We start from the raw sequence: 20375 nt of genomic DNA on the forward strand, positions 1-20375 counted from the left end.
GGAAAGAACAAGAACTTGCCTGCGTATACCCGACTATACCATGTTTCTGCGCCCAGGGTTTTACTAGTGGCCCATGGATAGTCTCCCAGTGATTATAGAATTGTTCGGGCGTGAGATCTGGCCTGCGCTTTAGAAAAGCGACGCTCATGAGCGTCTGGTCTGACTGGTTTCCGTCTGACATTAGATAGATGAGAGGAACGATATAGTATAAATATCCGACTAAACTCTGAAAATTTTTGAATTTATTATTCTTGGTGTTCCGAGATAGAACTTATTGTTACTCGATCAAAAATGGACCAAACAGATGGGTGTTTATAAACTATAAGCCCCCCCACACTTGCGGAAAAGCGCTGCCGAGAGACATCTTCCTTCGCACAAACGGCTTGATGTACGAAATATGTGCATGTTATCTCAATGTTCTATGGCTACTGCCGTCTATAGTTTTACCAGGCCTTCCTTGACAATGCATAATTGATTATTGCTCCTTCTTCTCTGCCTTTTTGGATACCACAGCTGTCTTGGCACTTCCATTTCTCGCTTCGTAACCCTTCAACCCGATCTTGACTTGCTCAAAACTTCTCAGTTTCCTCGAGATGGTTTTTAGGCTATCATACATCAAGACTGGTAGGATGGTCAGTTAGTTATGTTTTCTTTTTCTACTTTCGTCTCTAGGTTATAGAACAAGGGCTGTATCAGCAACAACAAAAGAGATTAAAACTCACAAGCAGGCACAACGACCCAGGGAAAGTTGAAGCCCACGTAGTAGACCCAAAAGTACAGAAACTCGGGCCGGCTATGCGAGCGGCCTGTGAAATGCGTCTCGACCAGGCTGGTTGAGTAGTACAGGGCCACTCCATACAGGTGCGCCATGCACATGATGATCTGAAGCGGATGGCGGAGTGGTGAGGCGGCCACGATACTCACTGCGCAGAGAAAGGAGAGAGGGCCCCATAGAAACTGTACATATTTTGCATTAGTTTGGTAAAGAAGAAAGAAGAAGAAGAAGAAAAGGTAAAAGCAGGGACAAAAAACCCCTGGATGTCAGGAAATTCGTCTGTGTAGATATAAGGGCTACGACGCCTCTGGGGAGTGAGAACTAACCACGGTGATGCTTTCGACGCTCAGCATAAATGGGTCCGAAGTCAAGTATCGCGAGTCGGAGAGGGCGTACTCCTTCCAGAGCTGGGCAAAGAGGTTCTGTGACGACGCAACGGTGGCATGATTCAAGACAAAGTAGCCTTGAGGAGAGGTTAATTGACCATGGTCAATCTATAAAGGGGCATTGACTACGCGTCGGGCGCAGGGTGGGTGTGTAAGTATATATACCTTCAAAAAAGCAGTGCAGCGAGCCACCTGAGTTTGGATTTGTTCATTAGCTGGGCATTCTTCCGACTGAGCATTCCCTCGATATCTGGATGATAATTTTCTAGTCCGCGGGGCTTTCAACTTACACACGATGAACCAACAGAAGATGACTAGTTGACCCTTTCCCAGGCTTGGGTTGAAGCGCAGCGCCAGCGTACTGGTTGCCAGCATGGCCGAGCCCAGCATGCCGACAAGCGAGCCTAGAATGACCGGCAGTGGTAATGTGTTGGCCGCATAGTGAGGAATGTCGACGCCCAGCGGGTAGTAGGGATGTGCGACTTCGGCAGGTTCAGCCATCTGTCCAAACATTCTTGACGCCGTCTTGGTCAGCTGCTTGTTTTGTTGTGTCGGCAAGTGTATTTCTTCTGACTCGAAAGAATGAGATGGAAAATCAAAAAGTTTTCAAGGCTGCACACCCCCACTGAAACGACTTCACCGACAGTATACTGTTACCGTTTTGGCATGAAGCGACTCGATACCTGGGCGGATGATGATTGGTCAATGGGGGAAGAAACAATAATACTATGTCCATCAAAGTTCCAGGGGGTTTCCAGGTTGTTCGGCTCCGGGTTGTTTTGGCGCGTCCTTCAAAAGCCACAAAAGCACGGGCCAGTGAGATTCGTGATATGATTGAGTAGCCGCGACGGCTCCGATCTATACTTACATGCACAACTAGCTGACGATTGGCTTCATCTTTTTAAACCCACCTGGATCCTGTTGTTGGTTATTCAATCGTCTCGCCGTCTCAAGACAAGTGGCAGGTTTCCCAGACGCAGCCAAAGTTGAAAGATTAGCTGTTCAGTTTGAATTTAGTGTCTTTTCTTAAGCATTGCTACAAAGCGCCAAACCTTGAACCATTTCTCCACCCTATATAATAACGAGACACACTTGAAGAGCTCACCGTCACATTCTATCCACGAAAGAATACACAATTATGTCATATTTCGAAGTCGCAATATCCTGGCTATTTAAGAATTTCAGAGGAAGGGATGCAAAGTTGTTTATAACAAATCCTGCATTCAGTTTTCATCCAACTCCAACAATATCCGTCACTTCGCCGGATTGTGGAGAAACAAACGGACAGCTCGGGGTGGAGTATACATTTGATGGAGCCGGCAAATTTCCCGAATTGAGTTGGCAGGCACCCGAACAAGTCAGGGCCAATATCAAGGAGTGGCTGCTGCTATCGGAAGACCCAGATGCTCCGTTGCCAACTCCCATAGCACACGGGTGAGACACAATTCTGCGATGCCTCCCGTTTTGTGTATAGCCCACACCCACTCACTTGCTGCGCAGCATCTACGGCGGTATTCCATCGAGCAAGACAACCGTTGTCGCTTCTGACTTTGAGATTGCAGACGAGGCCAAGGCTTCATTGAAAGGCGGCTTCCATTACGGAGTCACGAGACGGGGGACACCATATATTGCACCTCGACCTCTAATGAATCATGGGCCGCATCGCTGTAAGCCGCAAAAGTCCCACCAGCACCTTATATTTCCACTAACACAGTGTCTTCAGACTTCTTCTTCGTGATTGGCCTAAGTGAACCACTGGACCGACAGATGCTGGAGGCGAAAGCGACCAGAGAACAGATCGCCGAGGCAATTCAAGGAAAGGTGGTCGGATGGGGCCAATGGTTTGGAAGTTGCGAAAGAGTCTGGGCATAGGCATTGTAGAGGCCTCTGCATTTCATGAGTTTCAAATCGTAAATTCGTCAAGTCCGCAACAACCTCATGTGTGAATGTCGTCATCTTGTAGACTATGGAGCTATACCCGGAGCAATACCTGGACCCAAAAGTGTAGGCTCTATGTTCCAGTCAAAATCATCCATGAAGCTCCAATCAATATTGGCCAGGGGATCTGGCACCATGATTGCCGCTGGCGTCTCGGTTCCGTTTGCCGGCGGGGGTTGGCTCTTGGGCCGCGAATCCATGTCGCTCTTCCATCTCTTCAAGCAGTCAAATACAATCGACGCCGATAACCGGTGCGAAAATATCGACACGGGCTCTTCGTGCCACCTTACGAGCTGGGCCCAATTCCAGATTGACTCCAATAGGTTGCCGAGGCGCTCTGGCAAGTCGGCGTCCATGACGACTGACTGCCGACATGATTTGATGACTTCGTTTGCCGCCTGCTCGGCTTGTGCGCGGTCGAGAAAGTCCATGTAAGCAGAGCGTAATACCTTGTAAATGATACAGTATGCGCTGAGAAGACTTCTAAAGTAAAAGTGAGGCATATGTTTCAAAAAGCCGTGAGACTTTTCCAGCTCTAGGGCAACCTGCACAACAGTTTGAGCGGTCGTGTAGGCTCGGATCACATTACGCTTCAAATTTTCTGCATTATAGCCGGGGAGAGGTATCAGGTAATAGGCCTGTATCTCCAACTGCACCAACAAGGCATTCCAGCGATCAAGGTCGTCTAAAAGCGTGAGTAGATGTGAATGTTTGCCTGAGAAGAAGGCAACTAACCTGCGCGCTCTGAGCATATGAGCCCTCGGATGTGATCAAACTCATCCTCGAGGTGTCGCACGAGGTGAGAAGAAACGCCCCGGGTCTCGTCTAGGCATGCAGCCATTGTTTTGCTCACTCGATTCGCATATTTTTGACATTCTAGCAGCACACGGAAGCTACCAGAGACATGAAAAGGTGTGTTGCCATCAATGACATTTTGTACAGTCTGGTTGAATATACTTCCAACTGGAGGTAGCCCTCGATATTCGGCCATCCTGCTTATTTGTTAGCCATGCCATGGTTTGCAGACGAACGGATAGTACTTGCCTTTGTGCTGTGATGCAATATCCTGCCCAAGTGTAATGGGCCTCTTCATCACTAAAGTTGTTCTGGAACATGCCAATACTATATTCGGGATGCGATCCCTTGCCTGAGTGAATGCCTAGCAATAAAGCAGCATTCATGATTACACCCGAGAAGATGGAAGTTGGGTCATTGATGAACCGGACGTCCGGGAACACCCATGTGCTCACGAGTATAAGAGCATTGACAACATGGATTGATAGGGGCAATTTTGAAATGGCCGAGAACATTTCGGCTCGGACGGCTTCCGTAAGGAAGGACAGAGCCTTGGGATCGCGTGCATAGCGGCGACAGGCGATCATGATGATTGTCCAGAACAACACGCCGCCAGTCTCATACAGCTTATTTGGGTCACGATGCCGCACGATGGGCATATAAGGATGAAAATGTTCGAAATATCTGGATGTGTTAGCAAAGTCATGGCAATTCATGAACATACTTGGGAAGACAACTTCATGAAGTAAAAATCTATATCTGGACCGGAGAATGGCATATTGCCCAAGGCTCTAGAGAGACTCGGTTCCACATTTGCTTCTATCACAAACGTTGGCGCTGGAGTGAGCCCAGTAGAGGTGGTGGTTGCGTGATTACTACTGTGTGAAACGCTGAGTCTACTCAAGTCTGGCGACGGCATGCCAATCCGAGGCATGGCTTGATCTTTGAAGGTAGATGGTAACGCTGTGTTTTGCTGGGTGGTTGGGCGATCACCAACGCTCTGCTTGATAGACTGTATCTCTTGCACCAACTCATCCAGTTTGCTATCATTTAATTTAGTAAAGTGCCAGTGTTTCTAAACTTCACAGACAACTTACCTCTTCCTGCTGACTCTCTTGTGGGTCTTGTCAACGACACATTGCAAGTTGAGTTTTAAGCAACGCTGGCATGGCTGTGATGGATTTTGACTTGGGTTGCACCGAACCTATATAGTAGGGTCAGCCATACTCGACAATACTATTTTACTCGTCAAATCTTAAATGTATCACCACCCACCTTGGCATCTCGACATGATGTGCACGCCGTGTTCCGTTTGATACGAGTGGCTCCCGCCACGGAGCTCTCCTCCGGCATGGCGGCGTCGGCCCGGGGCCACGTACCCAGAACCTTATCCACCTTGTTCGGTAATGTATACAGCCGAGTTTCGAGATACAAGGTATTATGCACGTCAGCAGCGCTGCAGCTGGCTTGTCGGCTCGCTTTTTTTGAATGATTAAAAGGCAAGGTAAGACGAGCTCGGAGCCGGATCGGCGGGGAAGAGAGACATATGCCTAGAGATGGCCCGTGCACCCGGGTTTAGGCATTCTAATTATTGCCGGAGCAAAAGTCAAGACAAAGTTCCAAAAGATGACGATGCTTAAGAAGAGAGGAGGGCTATGGGCTAATATTAAAGGAAAAAAACTTCCATTTATTCCCTTCGTAAATACGCTAGAGTCATATCGCTTCTGCCAATCATCATCTGCATCGGCGTTAATATATTGTCTTATCCCTCCAAGGCTCCAACTATGAAAACAATGTCATCTACCCACACTACATACTTCTTTCAAGAACCCTGAGGAATTTTGGGAGGTGAGAGGGCATGTTCCGTTACATATTTGAAATCTTTTCTCGTTGAGATTATGTGCTAGAGTCATACATACACAATACAAGACTGCACAACTGCTGCTTCTTGTCTATAACATCTCCAAATGTAGTCGAACAACAGTTTATACAGCCCGGAATATACCACTTGAACACCAAGCAGGCTCTATTTGAAGATCCCTTTTGAGTGAGCATCAAAAACACCGAGACAGTACTGAAGTCTATCCCTACAAACCCCGTTGCATTCATCAAATTCATACCATATACCTCAGATCATACACATGGACGACGTTCACAAACGAGAGAACAAGAGCGGTGCCCGTTGCTTCAGTAAATTTGATGTCAGCGAGTCTGCCACGTTTTGCGAATTTCCCATATCCTACTCGATGGCTATCGGAAGACGCTTACCGAAATGAGGGCCCCCCAAAAGGCCTGAATGAGCAGTCGGCCGTGCGCCAGAACTGGAACTCGTCTGCGACGGCGCAGTGCCCGAATCATATCCTCCATTTCTGCCGGTCGCGCCGATACGCTCGACCAGTTTGTCGCCGAGCGCCTCGATGCTCTGGGCAAAGTCATCGTAGCTCTGCGCTGCCCAGTCGGCCCCGTCGGCGCCCGGCACGGCGTCGGATCCCGTAAAGGCAATAAACAAGACGTCGTTGTCGTCGTGGCCGCTGTTGCCGTTCATGTCGTCGCCAAAGCACGCGGTGGCCAGAGAAATCGACGCCTCGCCAACCAAGGCCAGGTCCCCGTCATCGCCGTTCTCGTCGCCCCAGATACCATATATCTGAGAGTCATTGGTGAAAAATCAGCACTTGCTATCGGAAGGTATTAGTGCATGTTGTATGTGAGTAACTCACCAATTTATCACTGCATACCACCGCCATCAGGCTCAATGGCTCGATCCCATGGCTCTGAGGGTCAAAGTTGGTGTATCCAGATTTGGTGCCGACGTTTCCAAATACAACATACGGATGAACATATGGATTGAGATCATTAATCCCCCTTTCATAGCCCGCAACGATTTCCTGAAACGAAGTCTGCGATTGCGTGTCGGCCGAGTATCCACAGCGCCCGTCGTTACCGGGACCGTGTTGCTTGCCATCGCAATCAATGTCCATGTTTGTAAACTGGCCGTTGGTGCCTTGGATATAAATGATGCCATCCATGTCGAGATGGTCGCCGCAGTATGTCCATGCTGCGGTGTTTATTTACGTTAGAGTTGCCAGGGAAATGGTTGTGCTCGTCCCCTCGTCTTACATATTGCCAATAGAGAAGAATACTTACAATTGGCCCCATCGCTGGTGCTATAGAAGCCCGAGGCAAGACTGTCGCTGCACTTTCCTGTCGACTTGATCTCATCATAGAGGCTCTTGACGTTACTGGGAACGTCTCGAGCGAGTGTCGTCCAGGCCAGCAGGCTAGATATGAGCAGGGCTAGCTTGATCATGATGAAGCGGCGTGTGTAGGACGCCATAAAGTGTACCGCTTAAGCAGTGAAACGGTATAAAATTTCAGATTAGAAGCATTAAATATCCCCATAGTATTGATATTGGCAAGGCAGTGCTGGAAGGGGCCGTTAATCACGAACAGAGAAATATACAGAGTAGCAACTCGCTATTATGGACGGCACATAATGCTGAGAGAATAACTCATAGTACTACCACAACCAGAGAATTCGGGACGAATTTAGATTGATATTATATCAAGGGTCGTGAAAGTTTTGTTATGAGAACATTGTGGACGAAGTTGTTCATTTAGCCGCTGCGATTATTGTGAGAGCTAAAGAAACCGCGGATTTCCAAGTCTTTTAATCCGTAAAGGCTCTTTCATGATCTGAGCTCAGCTCTACGGGGCGGTCTGACTGTCGGCCGCTGCGTTCCTATTGGATGTTCCACCATTTCGCTGGGCGACGAATACGAAGCTGACTGTTGCCAAGGAGCCAGGCCACTTGCGATGCCGTGTGACCCTGCCAAAATTGCGTGTGGCCTTCGTTGCTAGAAACATCTAGTCAAATCAGTGGCATTCTTGCTCGCTCTCGGGACTCGGCAGCGACGGCTGAAATTCATCAACCCACCAGCCTCTGCAATGTCATGATAAAGCAGAGAATTCTTCATTGTGATAATGGACAACTGTTGGCATCGCTATGCCCTTTCACCCTTACAAGGGCAAGGCAACTTTCAAGATAGCCTCAGGACTTGGGCTCACGGAGCGAGATGCACATTATAACGACATTATGTAGTACTTCTCAATTTAAAGTAAGGCGATATAACCCGGCAAAGTATCAAAACATTTTTATAGAAGGACCCGGCTTGGACGTCCCAGACATGGGTCCAAAGATGCCCTGAAATTGAATTACTACTTCCAGTCTTTCCGAGTCTTCAAATATAAAATATGGAATTCCTGCAAGCCAAAAGCCAAGGAGTGCTTGTTTTTAATTGTATACCTCATAGTATACCGCTAAATATACACACAAAACTTTTTTATTGATTGGTATAATGCCCAAAACGCCTGACCCACGCCACAAGTGGATTATGCACTGGCCTTGCCACGTCCAGAGCGCTTCTTGCGCTTCTTGGACTTGCCGTCAATAATATTCGACTCCTCGTCAGGAGCAGATTTTCCTTCATCGCCGCCCTGAGCACCTCCAAACACAAATGCCGGTCCTTCCCTTTCGGCATCAGGTCCAAATGTATCCTTGCGCCATTGTCGTAGACGTGCCTTCTTGCCTAACCTCTTCTTATCCTTGGCCTTCTTGTCCGCTGGCCGGAAGTGTGCCAGCTTCTTCAGACCCACGTACTCATTCAGTGCCGCATCTGAGGGGGCCATGAGAATGTCCTTGGCTGTCAAGCCATACGACTCTGCCCAAGTGTCCCGGTAAGCAAACTTGGGACCTTCAGACTTGGAAGAGCTGGATCCAACGAGGGGATCATCAATATCCATCTTGGCATCAACCAGAGCCTCGATCTTGGACCGCTCTTTCCGTGCTTCCTTTTGACTCGCGAGCTTTTCTCGCTTCCGATCCTTGGTTGTCTTCTGGCGTTTCCGGGCCGGGCCATCCTCGTCCTCCCCATCTTCCTCGGCATCATCTGCCTCATCGGCTTCCTCCACGTCGGAAAGAGCAACATCTGGACGCTCGTCATCTTCGAAATCAGGCACGAGATCTTTGATATCAATATCATCGTCCCATTTAGGTTTCTTGACCTTGTGCTTCTTCTGATCCTCGTCATCAGAGCCACCTTCGCCCTCGGCGTAGTACTCGTCACCGAATTTCTCGGCCATCTCTTGCTCCCACTTGTCGTTGTCCCAAGCACCATCGAGCAGCTTCATCCATTCGTCCTCGTCGACCTTCTTGCCAGCGAAACCCGCAGCCTTCTTGATCTGCTTGAGCTTGCTCTCAGCCTCCTCAATCTTGAGGTTGCGCAGACGATTTCGCTGTTCTCGGCGCTCCTGCTTTTCGGCCTCCTTTTGTTCGCGCTCTTCCTCACGCTTCTTCTTTCTGCCAGTCTTCTCCTCTCGGCGAACAGACTTGGCAGCAGCCACATCTCTGGCATAGGACTTGAGGACTTCGTTGCTCTTACTTGGATCCTCAAAGCGTAGGTTGTAGGCAGCCTCCCAGTCATCAGCTTTGTCTTCTTCGTCCTCGTCGTCCGAGTCGAAAGCTTGCCAGTTGTTGTTCTCGGGTTCAATCCAGGCACGGGCGGCCATGAAGTTAGATAAGTAGAGCTGGGGATCCTTGTCGGCGTTGGCAACATCATTCGCGGTAAGGGGTTTGGCGGCCTTGCCCTTGGTAGCCTTGACCTTGGCAGCTCGGGAAGGGTGCATTCCATCTGCGAGTTCCGACTTGATGCGCTCTGCTTCGCCAGACTTGGGCTTCAAGAAGTCCTCATCCTCCTCTTCTTCCTTCTCTTCTCCATTAAGTTGTGCCTGAATTTCACCAAGAATCGAGTTCTTCAGGTTGCTCTGTTCCTGGGCATACGTGTTCGATGTCCCTTCCTCTTCATCTGCCCCGGTGTCTCCTGCTAGAATCCTCTCGCGATGGTAGTCGCGCAGTGTCACTGGCTTATCTTTTTTTTCTTTGGGCTGAGGCGCGGTAGCGCTGTCATCAATTGGTGAGTAGAAAGTTGTCTTCGGGTCGTAAATACGAGGGTCCTTCTTGCGGAGAGCCTCGAGAGTGGCGTTGAGTTGCGCATCGAGTTCTTCCGTAGCTAGGTAACCGTCCTCGTCTTCGGTTTCATCGTCAGAGGAATCATCGTCATCTTCGTCCCCGCCAGCCTGGCCTTTGCCAAATTTCTCCTCTAGTCTATGACGTTCTTCTCTCTTCTTGTTGTGTTCGAAGCGCTTGGCATATTCGTCGTTGATCTTGATCTGGGCGCCACCTTCGGATTCATCCTCGCTGTCGTCGAACAAGATCTTCTTGTCCTTGGGCGCCATGATGGGCGTTGGGCCGCCAACAATAGAGGTAAATGTGGTATTGATATTCCAGTAAAGTAGACAGGTTTGTCGCAGTCTAGTGAAGAGTCACAACACTGTACCCTTCTTGGTTCTTGAGAGGACGTGGCACTTTGTTCAAAAATGCACAAGGTGGTTTCCTTTGCGATCAGCACAGCTCAAGACGCTGTACAAACTCTAGTCTAGCTTTGGAACTTTTTTTTTTACTGCCACCGGTGGGGCTATCTGATACCTAAGGTGGCTCTTGCCAACAAAGGCTGGGCGGTGAGAACACGGTGCCAAGATGTTCCGCCACTGTCCCGCACTAGAGCCAAACTGGGAGCTAGTGCCGATTCGTCGTTGCACTGCCCAAAGGTGCCGTCCGCCACGGTCCCGTGCTGTCCGTGGCAAGCGCCTGTCTGGTGGGTATCAGTTGGCCGGCCGCCTCTTTCGCAGCGTCGTCATGCTACTGAAGCTCACAATCTCTCTGCCTACCACTCACTACGTACATCCACTCTATACCCCGGGGCATCAACTCGACATTTAATCTGCGTCGCAAGCGTATGCCACAGCTTCCCTACTAGAAACCTCTCGATAACAGATTTACTACAATCAAAATCGCAAGACCATGGCCGAAGCTCCAAAGCCGAGTAGCAGCGTCAAGCTGGTTCTTCTGGGAGAGGCAGCCGTTGGAAAGGTTTGTACATTTCAATACATCAAGGCAGCCAGGCGGCCATTTGTATGCTGACCACAAGTAATGTAGTCGTCTCTTGTATTGCGCTTCGTCAACAATGATTTTCAGGAAAACAAGGAGCCCACAATCGGAGGTCAGTCCATCGCTCAGTCACCGTCCTCACGAAAATGTTAGTTGGACTAACGCGCAAGCCATTTGCAGCCGCATTCTTGACACAAAAATGCAACCTTCCCACGCGGACGATCAAGTTTGAAATTTGGGATACAGCAGGACAGGAGCGCTTCGCCTCGCTAGCTCCCATGTATTACCGCAACGCACAAGCTGCTCTTGTTGTCTACGATCTTACCAAGCCTACTTCGCTCGTCAAGGCCAAGCACTGGGTCGCCGAGCTACAGCGACAAGCCTCGCCTGGTATTGTCATCGCACTCGTTGGAAACAAGCTCGATTTGACGAGCGAAAGCGCCGATGCAGAGAGTGAGGAGTCTGGTGATGCCAGAAAAGTGTCAACAGAAGAGGCTCAGACATATGCCGAGGAGGAAAACCTGCTGTTCTTCGAAACGAGTGCCAAGACTGGACACAATGTGTCAGAGGTCTTCACAGCCATTGCAAACGCCATTCCAGAGACTTCTTTGAAGAGCACAAGAGGACCAGGAGCAGCGAATGCTGTAAGCCGAGGTGGCGAGGAGCAAAGAGTGAATCTCAATGGCCCAAGAGAAGCCGTCAAGGAAGGTTGCGCATGTTAGTGGAAGGCAGCGGGCGCATTTTGTTTTCCGAGGACACAGTTGATGTCGGGAGTAGTAATATTTTCACAAGGGCCATATGTATTCATGTCTGAGAAGCCCCAAGATATTCTAGTAGTAGAGGAAAGATGCAGGTGCTATGGTGTCACAAAATTCTCCTCCGGGTCGGGGTCATACTGAGAGTACCTGATAAATTTATTAAGAATTACAAACATGGTAGCAACTTGCGCAAGTCGCTATATGCATTGATATACACCAGTGAAGTGACGATGCCGCTGATATGACCGAACTTTTGGCCAATACCGGATTATATGCTTATCTGTCTGATAGCTAGGAGTCCCTGGAAGTATAGATGATGTCGTATTGGTAAAGCAACCATCACATATCAAGTTTGAGTAAATTCTTTTGGCCCGGATCCAAGGTGGGTTAGGATTTGTTTCAGGTGAGAAGAATGACCTTGAACTGCAGGAAGGTCAAGATGTGTGCGAGTTACATCTTACAATGTCAAGCAAGGAATGCATAGGCTGGGATGCTCGCGGCTCAAGCCTGAGGATGATACAAGCTCGATTCGATTTACCCCAAGTCGCTAATTGTATAAGAAGATCTTGGAGCTCTGCACTACTAGATGTGCTTTATAAGGTTGTTGGTGCTCCAAGACAAGGGGCAACCAATGTCTCGCTCAAGTCGTGGCTTGGAAGGCTATCAGGTACAGAGTATGTAGAGCAAGAAAAAGAACTCCACCGTTGCTCATCAACGGCTCAGGGGTAAAAGAAGCGTGACAGGTATCTGTAATCTGCAGATCGCGACAGCACAGCAGTTTTGCTTCTAGCTGAGGAGTAAAGTGTAAGGTACCTGAGAGCTGCCCAGGCTGTCCCGACAAGGCCGCCCCAAGATGTGGTCCCTGTTGCCAATCCAGCCCACTGAACGTCCACTGAATGGCTCTGCACTGGAGCGATTTGGGTTGACTGCCCCACCTAAACAGCGCCGAGTCCCGTAACCCCATTAGCGACATTTAGATTGAGGTCAATTGCTTCTGGGGTACATCGCAAAAGAGACAGCTTTACAATTCTTGAGTGATTGACAAAGGGAACGCAGAGAACAGTTTCTCTCCCAACGCTGCTCCCTCCCCATTCGCTTTCCAGCCAGCCCGGGACGGACCGACGACGACGACACTGGGATAAACGTGGCATAACCAAAGCACCGAGTTGCATTGAGCTGTGCCGGACGGCCATGACAGAATACTCCCTTCGCTCAGCATTGCATGTCGAGATCCGCTAGCTGAGGCCGCCCGCCTCTATGATACCCCGTTCTGCCGACTGTGACGACAATTCGCTATGTCGTGGGACTTGCTGCAGAGGTTCCTCGAGAGTGATGTCTTCAACCAGAACCCTTTCCTCTCGGTCTCGTATCTATCGTGAGTCTTGCTTCTCTCCAGATCTCCCTCCGTCTGTAGGCCCTGGACAGCCCCTGATCTAAAGCTGCCATAGACGATACGCGGACCACGTCGGCATCCACTATGTGCTCTGCTCGAAACTCCGCCAGTTTCCGTACGAGGACATTGAGTTCTTCCTGCCGCAGCTATGCCACCTCATATTGAGCATTGACAATGAATCCATGGCATTGGAGGAGTTCTTGTTGGACCTGTGCGAGGAATCCGTCACCGCCGCTCTTTTGGTGAGCACTTCACGCGCCCTCAGAAACGCAGGACGTGCATGCTGATGAATATACAGACCTTTTGGCTGTTCCAAACATACCTTCACGATCTGGCATCCACGCCACAGGCACAAGCATTCAAGACATGTAGGAGGGTGTACAACAAAGTCCAACACATTGTGTTTGGGCTGTCAGACTCGGCGCGTAGCGAGAAGATTAAAGAGAATATCCTTCCGGTGACAGTCCTAGCCAGCTTCGTTCTAGGAAGTATAGGCGTCCCACTGCTACCACAATGGGCCGGTCCATTGGCTGTTGCGCAGGCTCGAAGAGATACACCAACGGAAGGCGATGTCATATCCGAAGCGAGCCAGGCGGTGAAGATCACGAGGAGTCAGACTGTATCCCCGCAGACCACGAGATCCAAACGGCGCGACACGAATCGGGTGCCCAGCACACCCATCACTTCTCAAGAGGCCAAGGTTTTGAAAGAGCAGCAGCAGCAGTCGCCAGAATCACCGCGTGTCACATTATCACGCCCGCCATCTTCCGGGTCCCCGAAAGCAGCAACCGAAAAGCCACGGAAACCCGACTTTATAGATAGTAAGATATTGGACGCACGGCTTAGTTCTTCGTCTCTTCCCTTACCAGATGTACGGTCCCCGAAGACAGGCACGCGCCCCGCCACGCCCATCTCTGCCGGACTACCTCGACCTGGCGAAAGCCTTTCGCGTCGCCACTCCCACCATATCAAGACCTTGATGACTCAAGCGGAAATGAGCTCAGTGCAGAAGGGCAAGCTGCTACGACAAAATTACTTTCGCTGCCAAACAGCCTTTTTGACAGCACTGGAGGGTATATCGAATCGTCTGGTGATTGTACCCAAGCAAGCACGTCTTAGTGCTTTGCGGGCTGAACTTGCGCTCATTACTAGAGACCTGCCAGCGGAAATCGATATTCCAATCATCTGCCCGCCTACGTTGGTCGGGGGTTCTCCGTCCAAGAGTCGACACCATCGCATTGTAAGAGTGAATCCGGGCGAGAGCACAGTCCTAAACAGTGCGGAAAAGGTGCCATATCTGCTCATGGTAGAGATTCTTCGGGATGACTTCACGTTTGATCCGGAATCCCCCGACAACCAACGGCTTATTACCACGCTTCTGGTGGAACAAGGAAGCCGTAAACGGTTATTTGATTTGTCCGACGCCCCGCGAACATCAACCAGCGATCGGGCTCTCGATTCAAGCTCAGAAAAGGTGGACAGTGTTTTTGAGCCAAGCTCAGGCGACCTTGGTAGCTCGCCCATGGTCAAACCCATCGATGATGAAACTGCAAACAAGAAGAATGGCAAACTGCCGGCCAAACCTCACCGGGTACCAAGCGGCACGACAACACTCTCCAACTTGTCCGAGTTGACTCTGACAACCCCGCGAACGTCTGCGACTTCGACATCGAGGTCGAGTAGTCCGGGTGGGTTGAGACGAATGACCTTGACCAACCCAAGGAACAATTCCGTGGAGCAGCCAGATTTTGGAGCATTAGCAACGCATATGCGAACGGCTTCGCAGATGCTAGCGCAGTTGGAAGCTACGAGTGGTAAACGACCTAAGCACGAGGTTGCATCTATCAGAGCCAAGATCATTGCAAGCATGCAAAATCTGGAGGAGCAAAACTTTGATGTCAATGATGCCCAGGGGCCTACGTTTGATATGATTATTGCGCGCACAAGCGTTGCGAACGCAGCTGCCGAGGTTGCGGCGGATATTGAACAGGAGCTAGAACCCGGCTTGAATGAGAGCGCAGGTCAGGCTCGTATGGAGAATGATGCAATGACGGGTGGTGTCAGGCGGAAAGGAGACCGCGACGATCCCAGCGCAGCAGTTTTTGGTGAAGCTTGGGAACAGAAGAAGGAGCGCATTCGAAAATCCTCGCCGTACGGGTGGATGAAGAATTGGGATCTAATCAGCGTAATTGTCAAGACAGGGGCAGACTTGAGACAAGAGGCTTTCGCATGCCAGCTGATCCAGGTCTGCGACAAGATTTGGATAGATGCAGGTGTACCAGTCTGGGTGAAACTCATGCGGATATTGGTCACTGGCGAGTCATCGGGTTTGATCGAGACCATCACGAATGGCGTGTCGCTTCACTCCTTGAAGAGGAGTTTGACACTTGCGTCAATCGAGTCTGGACAAAACCCCAGACGTCGCATCGCCACTTTGAAAGATCACTTTGTCAAAACGTTTGGCGCTGTTGATAGCGAGCCATATAAGGCCGCCGTGGACGCTTTCAAGCGCTCACTTGCCGCCTATAGCATGATCTCGTATATTCTCCAGCTCAAGGATCGACACAATGGCAATGTCCTTATCGACAATGAAGGGCACATCGTGCACATTGACTTTGGCTTCATGTTGTCCAATTCTCCCGGCTCAGTCGGGTTCGAAGCGGCGCCTTTTAAATTTACATACGAATATCTCGACGTGCTTGGAGGTGTAGGATCACCTGATTATGAGGATTTCAAGAAACTCTGCAAGCAGGCATTCCAAGGTAAGTGATTGCATAGCAGTCCAGATTTGCCAGTAGAGAAACTAACAAAGCGCAAAGCTCTACGACGATCTGCGGACAACATCATCGATCTCGTTAGCATGATGGGCCGTGATTCCAAGATGCCGTGCTTCGCTGTCGGAATCACCACGGTAACCGCAACCTTGAGACAACGTTTCCAGCTTCATCTCAGTGCCGAGGAGGCCGAGAATTTTGTCGAGACGGATCTGGTTGCCAAGTCCTTGGGTAGTTACTACACACGACTGTAAGTCGGCTCGTACCAAGTCACCTTTCTGCGACAGCTATACTGACCTTGATAGTTATGATACTTTCCAATACCGTACGCAGGGTATATACTAGGCCCCAGCAAAACCTACAATAGCAAATCGGTCATATTACGTGGATCTGGTCTTGAAGAAGAGGGGAATGCATTGAAACAGAAACAAGCATCTGGGCGGCGTTGGAGGTAAAACAGACGTATATAGACTTGCGATGGCAGGTGCTGACATAGGATAGCCTCATTGGGAAGAGGGCAAGGTGCGCTCCGTGGCGAGTCAGTAGTGGTAGAAAGCCAAACAGCCATAGATCAGGGCTGCGCAAAATCTGTGGTGATATGGGAGGCACCGCTCCCCTCGGTCGTAGTGTGCCATATACATGCATGAAGAATATATGGGTTCTATCAACTACACAAGAACTTGTCTAGCCGCTTAGTCGCAATCTGCGTTTGGAGACCATTGACGCGCTCTCTCAATGAGAACATGTATGCTCTGGCAATGCTTGGGCAGCCGAAGTCAGACCATTTACAGTCATGATTGGTTGAGAGGGTAATTTATTTTGTCAGCAATACAGCGGAATGCACCCTTAACTCCAAGTCTCAGCTCCCAGTAAACCTTGTGAGAGGAGACTTAACATGACCCTTGAACCCAAAGTCATCGTGTGAGGCCGTCTAGTAACGTAGCCCTGATCATATCGTCTATATACCTAGTAGTACATTATTTCAATTCCCTCAATTGTCAAGTCCTGGTATCATGCCCATCATTGTCTTCGAAACTCTATATTCGTCCGTGAATTTCACGCCCCGCCCGAGCCTAAATACACACAGTATGGTGTATCGTAAAATTATACACATGAGAGGAGAAAATTCATCAAGCAAACCCTGGCACATTCTTTAACCAGGGTTCGCGTTGGCACCAGCACTACTGCCGTTGCCGTTGCCATCATCACGGAGCAGTGATGGATTCAAAACGCCAGGGAAACTCGTCGGCATATTGAGGCCGACGGACGAGGCAATGGCATTCCAATCCAGGCCACTGGTCGATCCAGCCATGGGCCAACTATCCATGGCTGCGTTTTTACCAGCGTTGGCGAGATTCGACGTGTTGGAAAACTGCGCATACATGCATACGCCAGCATTATCCAAGCCCGGTCGGCCGATTTGTGGAATATTGGGGGTGGCAGCAGCAGCGTTTTGCGCATTGGCTCCGGTACCGAAGCCGACGCCCCCGACTGCTGCTGAGGGTGAGATTCCGGGATGCGGCGACGACGTTGCAGCAGCCGGCGATCCCGTCCGGACGGGAAGCGTATTCGTGATGGTGCGCGCCAGCCCCGCCCAGGGCGTCTTGTCAAACGATGCAAAAGAGTTATTTGGCCTACCACCGCCCTGCTGGGCTTGGGGCAAAGGAGCAGATTCCGACGTAGTCGAGGCCGAGGACGGCGTCATGTCGCTGCTGCTACTGTTGTTGTGTCCCCAGAGGTCGTGGTGGCCATCGGACGGGCCGCTACCGCTGGTACTGGCGCTGGCACCCGAGTCGTCTGACGGCGCGCTCCTCTTCCTCTTGTTGGCGGTGGTCTCGTCTGCATTCGTGTTGTTGGTGGCCTGGCAGCCATCCTTGATTTTGTAGCCAAAGCCAATACCGCATTCGGTCATCTTGTAAGCATTCAAGTTGCCCTGCGGGTTTCCCAGCGGCAGGCGGCCCGGCAGAGGTGGCTGCGGCTTGGAATGACTTGAGAATTGCGAACGAGTGAGGAGGGGTACTGGAAGGGAGTCAGTATGAAGGCACTTGTGGTGTGCCACGCCAATATATTTTGTGCGAAAATTGCTTGACCAAGGCATAGCTGAAGGACTAGAATACTGATAGAAACTTACTATTGTGGTTACCAATAGCAATGATGTCGGGCAGATGATCAAGCTTTGGCACACGTGTGATGTGTGTAATATTGTTTCGTTCGAGATCCAAAAGAAGTTGCTTCAGGAATGCCCTAGTGATGACGTGCTCGCGACCAATTGCATCCATGGCAGAGATGATGAAATCCAGATTATCGATCCTCTGAGGAGTTGGTGCATCTTTGCACTGGTAAATGAATACCATGGCTGCACAGTAGAGTGATATGGCGGCCATTGGGCTTCGCTATATGTTGTGTTAGGTCCGCAGGAACCAGATTAGACAGCAAGACACGCGCAGTAGACTTACGGGATTTGTCTTCATATGGCTCGTCATCTTGACAATATTGACAATCTCTTGCGCAGCGGTAAAGAGGCGAGTCTCACTGGCCCTTTTCGCGAAAATCGGTATCTGATACTTTTCAATCTTTTCTAGGGCCGCGAGATGTAGACAGATTAACGCGGCGTGGTAGTTGAGGTTTGTGTGAACGGCGGTAGGGTCTCCATAGTTTTCAGGCAGTCGAAAATGCTCCGGCAAGAACATGAAGGCACTGGAAATTGCATTGTCAATCTCTCGGTGCCGCTTCCAATACTCGCCGTACTCGTGGTTTTGCGGGTCGTCGTCTGGTTTGGGCCGGTGAACATGCTTGAGGATCATGTTGAAAAGATGACAGACGAGAATAGCCCCAGCAAAAGAAGAATATGATGAGCCCTTGAATGCGTCCTCTAGCGTGCACGTAGTCACGGGTTCGCCACTGAAAAAAGCAGTTTCTGAAGACGGAAGATGGGTAGTGACCTAGAATAGTAAGAGGGCTTTAGCCGTTTTGATTGGACACATTCTCATTTGGGGGTCATACCTCGCTGGGATCAACCAGGTGCGGCCAGCCAGTAGATATTGCGCAGTGGCTGTCAAGGCAGAAGATACCCCAGAATGTTCTCCTACGCTCCTCCAGCTCAGCCCAGTCCTTGGGCGGCATCAAAGTCGGCGATGAAACATCATTTGGGGTGTCTAGATGGTGAAGTCCCAACATGTTGGCGAGTCGGACGGCTCGAGCCGAACTCATGGCCGCTCGTGTGAACAACATTGACTTGGCCTCATCAGTCGTGATGAGACTCCACGCCTGCGCATGATGGACAGTAATGAAGTGCTCGCCATGGCCCTGTGATTCCAGTTTGAGAAACGTTTCCGAGGTGAGACAGAGTTAGATACAACAAACCTTGAGTTCATCGGCTTCGGCATATTGACGTGCACGCTGATAAAAGACGTCATGAAGGTGGCCATATTTTGGGTGGCCATTGGATGCTAAAGCCCATATGGCATATTGAAGACACATTGGCGGTTTCATGTGTGGTGCTGAGTAATATGCCTGCATATACCGAGCTGGATGTATCACTGGAATGAAATGTTGTTGACGTTGAAAGAAGATCTGGTTTCTGGCAAATAAAGTCAGCTACAACAATGAAACGCCAAAGAAAGCCTCGAAATACTTGCAGTTCTTCAGTGACTTCGAAAGGGGGAAGCGCTTCAAACATTCCCAATCCTAGAAGCTCTCCACTAAAGGCATCGCCCGTCGGTTGTGATGCACCTGCAGAGGCAGCAAGAGGCACCGAGGGATCATTCTGAGATTGCAGGAACGAATCGCCTTCTACGGGACCTGACGGGAAGGTATAGTCCATGCCCTGGAGGAAGACATCTTCTGTTGATGGGACAAAGTCGGAAAAATCAAAATTCAGAGTATTGTCTACCTGCTCGTCGCTCGACGATCCCTTATCCCCGCCGCCATTCTGCTTGAGCAGTCCCTCGACTTGAGCTATACATGTCATAAAGATAATTAGCCATGACGGCGTCTACATTCATCAAAGAGCGACACAGTCATACCAAGACGAGCTTCGAGCTCTCTCACGTTTCGGCGTTTGAAGGCTGGTTTCCTTCGAGATTCAGGATAGACGCACTCGCCCTTGATCCTCGAGCAACGCCCGCAGGCCGGCTTCACGCGATCACACTTGAGCTTACGGTTACGACACGACGTGCAGGCTCTAAATTTGATACACATACGCCATTAGCACACGTGAGCGGCCCTGCTGTAGCACCGGCGATCAACTCACAATTCGTGCGATGCCTCGGCGGAGGCGTCACTGGGGGTCATGGTGGGAAGCAGACAGGACGGGGCTAATAACTCAAGAGGCAAGTAGGGGCTCAAGTCTTGTGCTGGTGTCCGAAGGAACCACCTGCGGCATCGCTGGCGCAGCACGCGCGCACACACAGTGTTATCGTATCGGGTGCGTTGATGTTATCACGCCGATACAGGCTGTCAAAATTGACTCCAGGGCTGTCACGTCAGTTTCAAAGCCTTGCGGCTCTTTGGATCAAGGTGGCCTTCTCGAAACCACCCAAAGGCCTTGAACC

General features: G+C 50.2%; 8 protein-coding genes across 8 annotated transcripts; 3 read left to right on the plus strand and 5 right to left on the minus strand.

Annotated features, from left to right (window-relative positions):
- Positions 1–475: 475 nt before the first annotated feature.
- Positions 476–1674, minus strand: PFICI_07996 (uncharacterized protein; the record flags this gene model as incomplete). The annotated part of the gene is made up of 4 exons (XM_007836577.1): positions 476–621; positions 723–957; positions 1102–1238; positions 1452–1674. The coding sequence occupies 4 exons, from the start codon at positions 1672–1674 to the stop codon at positions 476–478; spliced, it is 741 nt and encodes a 246-aa protein (XP_007834768.1).
- Positions 1675–2299: 625 nt separating this feature from the next.
- PFICI_07997 (uncharacterized protein) lies at positions 2300–3033 on the plus strand (the record flags this gene model as incomplete). Its single annotated transcript, XM_007836578.1, has 3 exons — positions 2300–2595; positions 2662–2828; positions 2885–3033. 3 exons carry the CDS (start codon positions 2300–2302, stop codon positions 3031–3033), a joined length of 612 nt encoding a protein of 203 aa, XP_007834769.1.
- Positions 3034–3125: 92 nt separating this feature from the next.
- On the minus strand, positions 3126–5247 carry PFICI_07998 (uncharacterized protein; the record flags this gene model as incomplete). Its single annotated transcript, XM_007836579.1, has 6 exons — positions 3126–3784; positions 3835–4074; positions 4127–4578; positions 4632–4937; positions 4992–5098; positions 5170–5247. The coding sequence occupies 6 exons, from the start codon at positions 5245–5247 to the stop codon at positions 3126–3128; spliced, it is 1842 nt and encodes a 613-aa protein (XP_007834770.1).
- Positions 5248–6133: 886 nt separating this feature from the next.
- PFICI_07999 (uncharacterized protein) lies at positions 6134–7201 on the minus strand (the record flags this gene model as incomplete). Its single annotated transcript, XM_007836580.1, has 3 exons — positions 6134–6538; positions 6612–6949; positions 7039–7201. 3 exons carry the CDS (start codon positions 7199–7201, stop codon positions 6134–6136), a joined length of 906 nt encoding a protein of 301 aa, XP_007834771.1.
- Positions 7202–8283: 1082 nt separating this feature from the next.
- Positions 8284–10185, minus strand: PFICI_08000 (uncharacterized protein; the record flags this gene model as incomplete). Its single annotated transcript, XM_007836581.1, has 1 exon — positions 8284–10185. One exon carries the CDS (start codon positions 10183–10185, stop codon positions 8284–8286), a length of 1902 nt encoding a protein of 633 aa, XP_007834772.1.
- A 625-nt stretch (positions 10186–10810) lies between these two features.
- On the plus strand, positions 10811–11619 carry PFICI_08001 (Vacuolar protein sorting-associated protein 21; the record flags this gene model as incomplete). Its single annotated transcript, XM_007836582.1, has 3 exons — positions 10811–10879; positions 10946–11009; positions 11078–11619. The coding sequence occupies 3 exons, from the start codon at positions 10811–10813 to the stop codon at positions 11617–11619; spliced, it is 675 nt and encodes a 224-aa protein (XP_007834773.1).
- A 1331-nt stretch (positions 11620–12950) lies between these two features.
- On the plus strand, positions 12951–16167 carry PFICI_08002 (uncharacterized protein; the record flags this gene model as incomplete). Its single annotated transcript, XM_007836583.1, has 5 exons — positions 12951–13030; positions 13104–13290; positions 13347–15810; positions 15868–16072; positions 16128–16167. 5 exons carry the CDS (start codon positions 12951–12953, stop codon positions 16165–16167), a joined length of 2976 nt encoding a protein of 991 aa, XP_007834774.1.
- An 808-nt stretch (positions 16168–16975) lies between these two features.
- PFICI_08003 (uncharacterized protein) lies at positions 16976–20115 on the minus strand (the record flags this gene model as incomplete). The annotated part of the gene is made up of 8 exons (XM_007836584.1): positions 16976–17841; positions 17954–18215; positions 18279–18764; positions 18826–19128; positions 19186–19395; positions 19457–19779; positions 19848–20005; positions 20075–20115. The coding sequence occupies 8 exons, from the start codon at positions 20113–20115 to the stop codon at positions 16976–16978; spliced, it is 2649 nt and encodes an 882-aa protein (XP_007834775.1).
- Positions 20116–20375: the final 260 nt, after the last annotated feature.

This window comes from Pestalotiopsis fici (genome assembly GCF_000516985.1).
Source record: "Pestalotiopsis fici W106-1 unplaced genomic scaffold PFICI_Scf_5, whole genome shotgun sequence".
In the NCBI taxonomy this organism is placed as follows: domain Eukaryota; kingdom Fungi; phylum Ascomycota; class Sordariomycetes; order Amphisphaeriales; family Sporocadaceae; genus Pestalotiopsis; species Pestalotiopsis fici.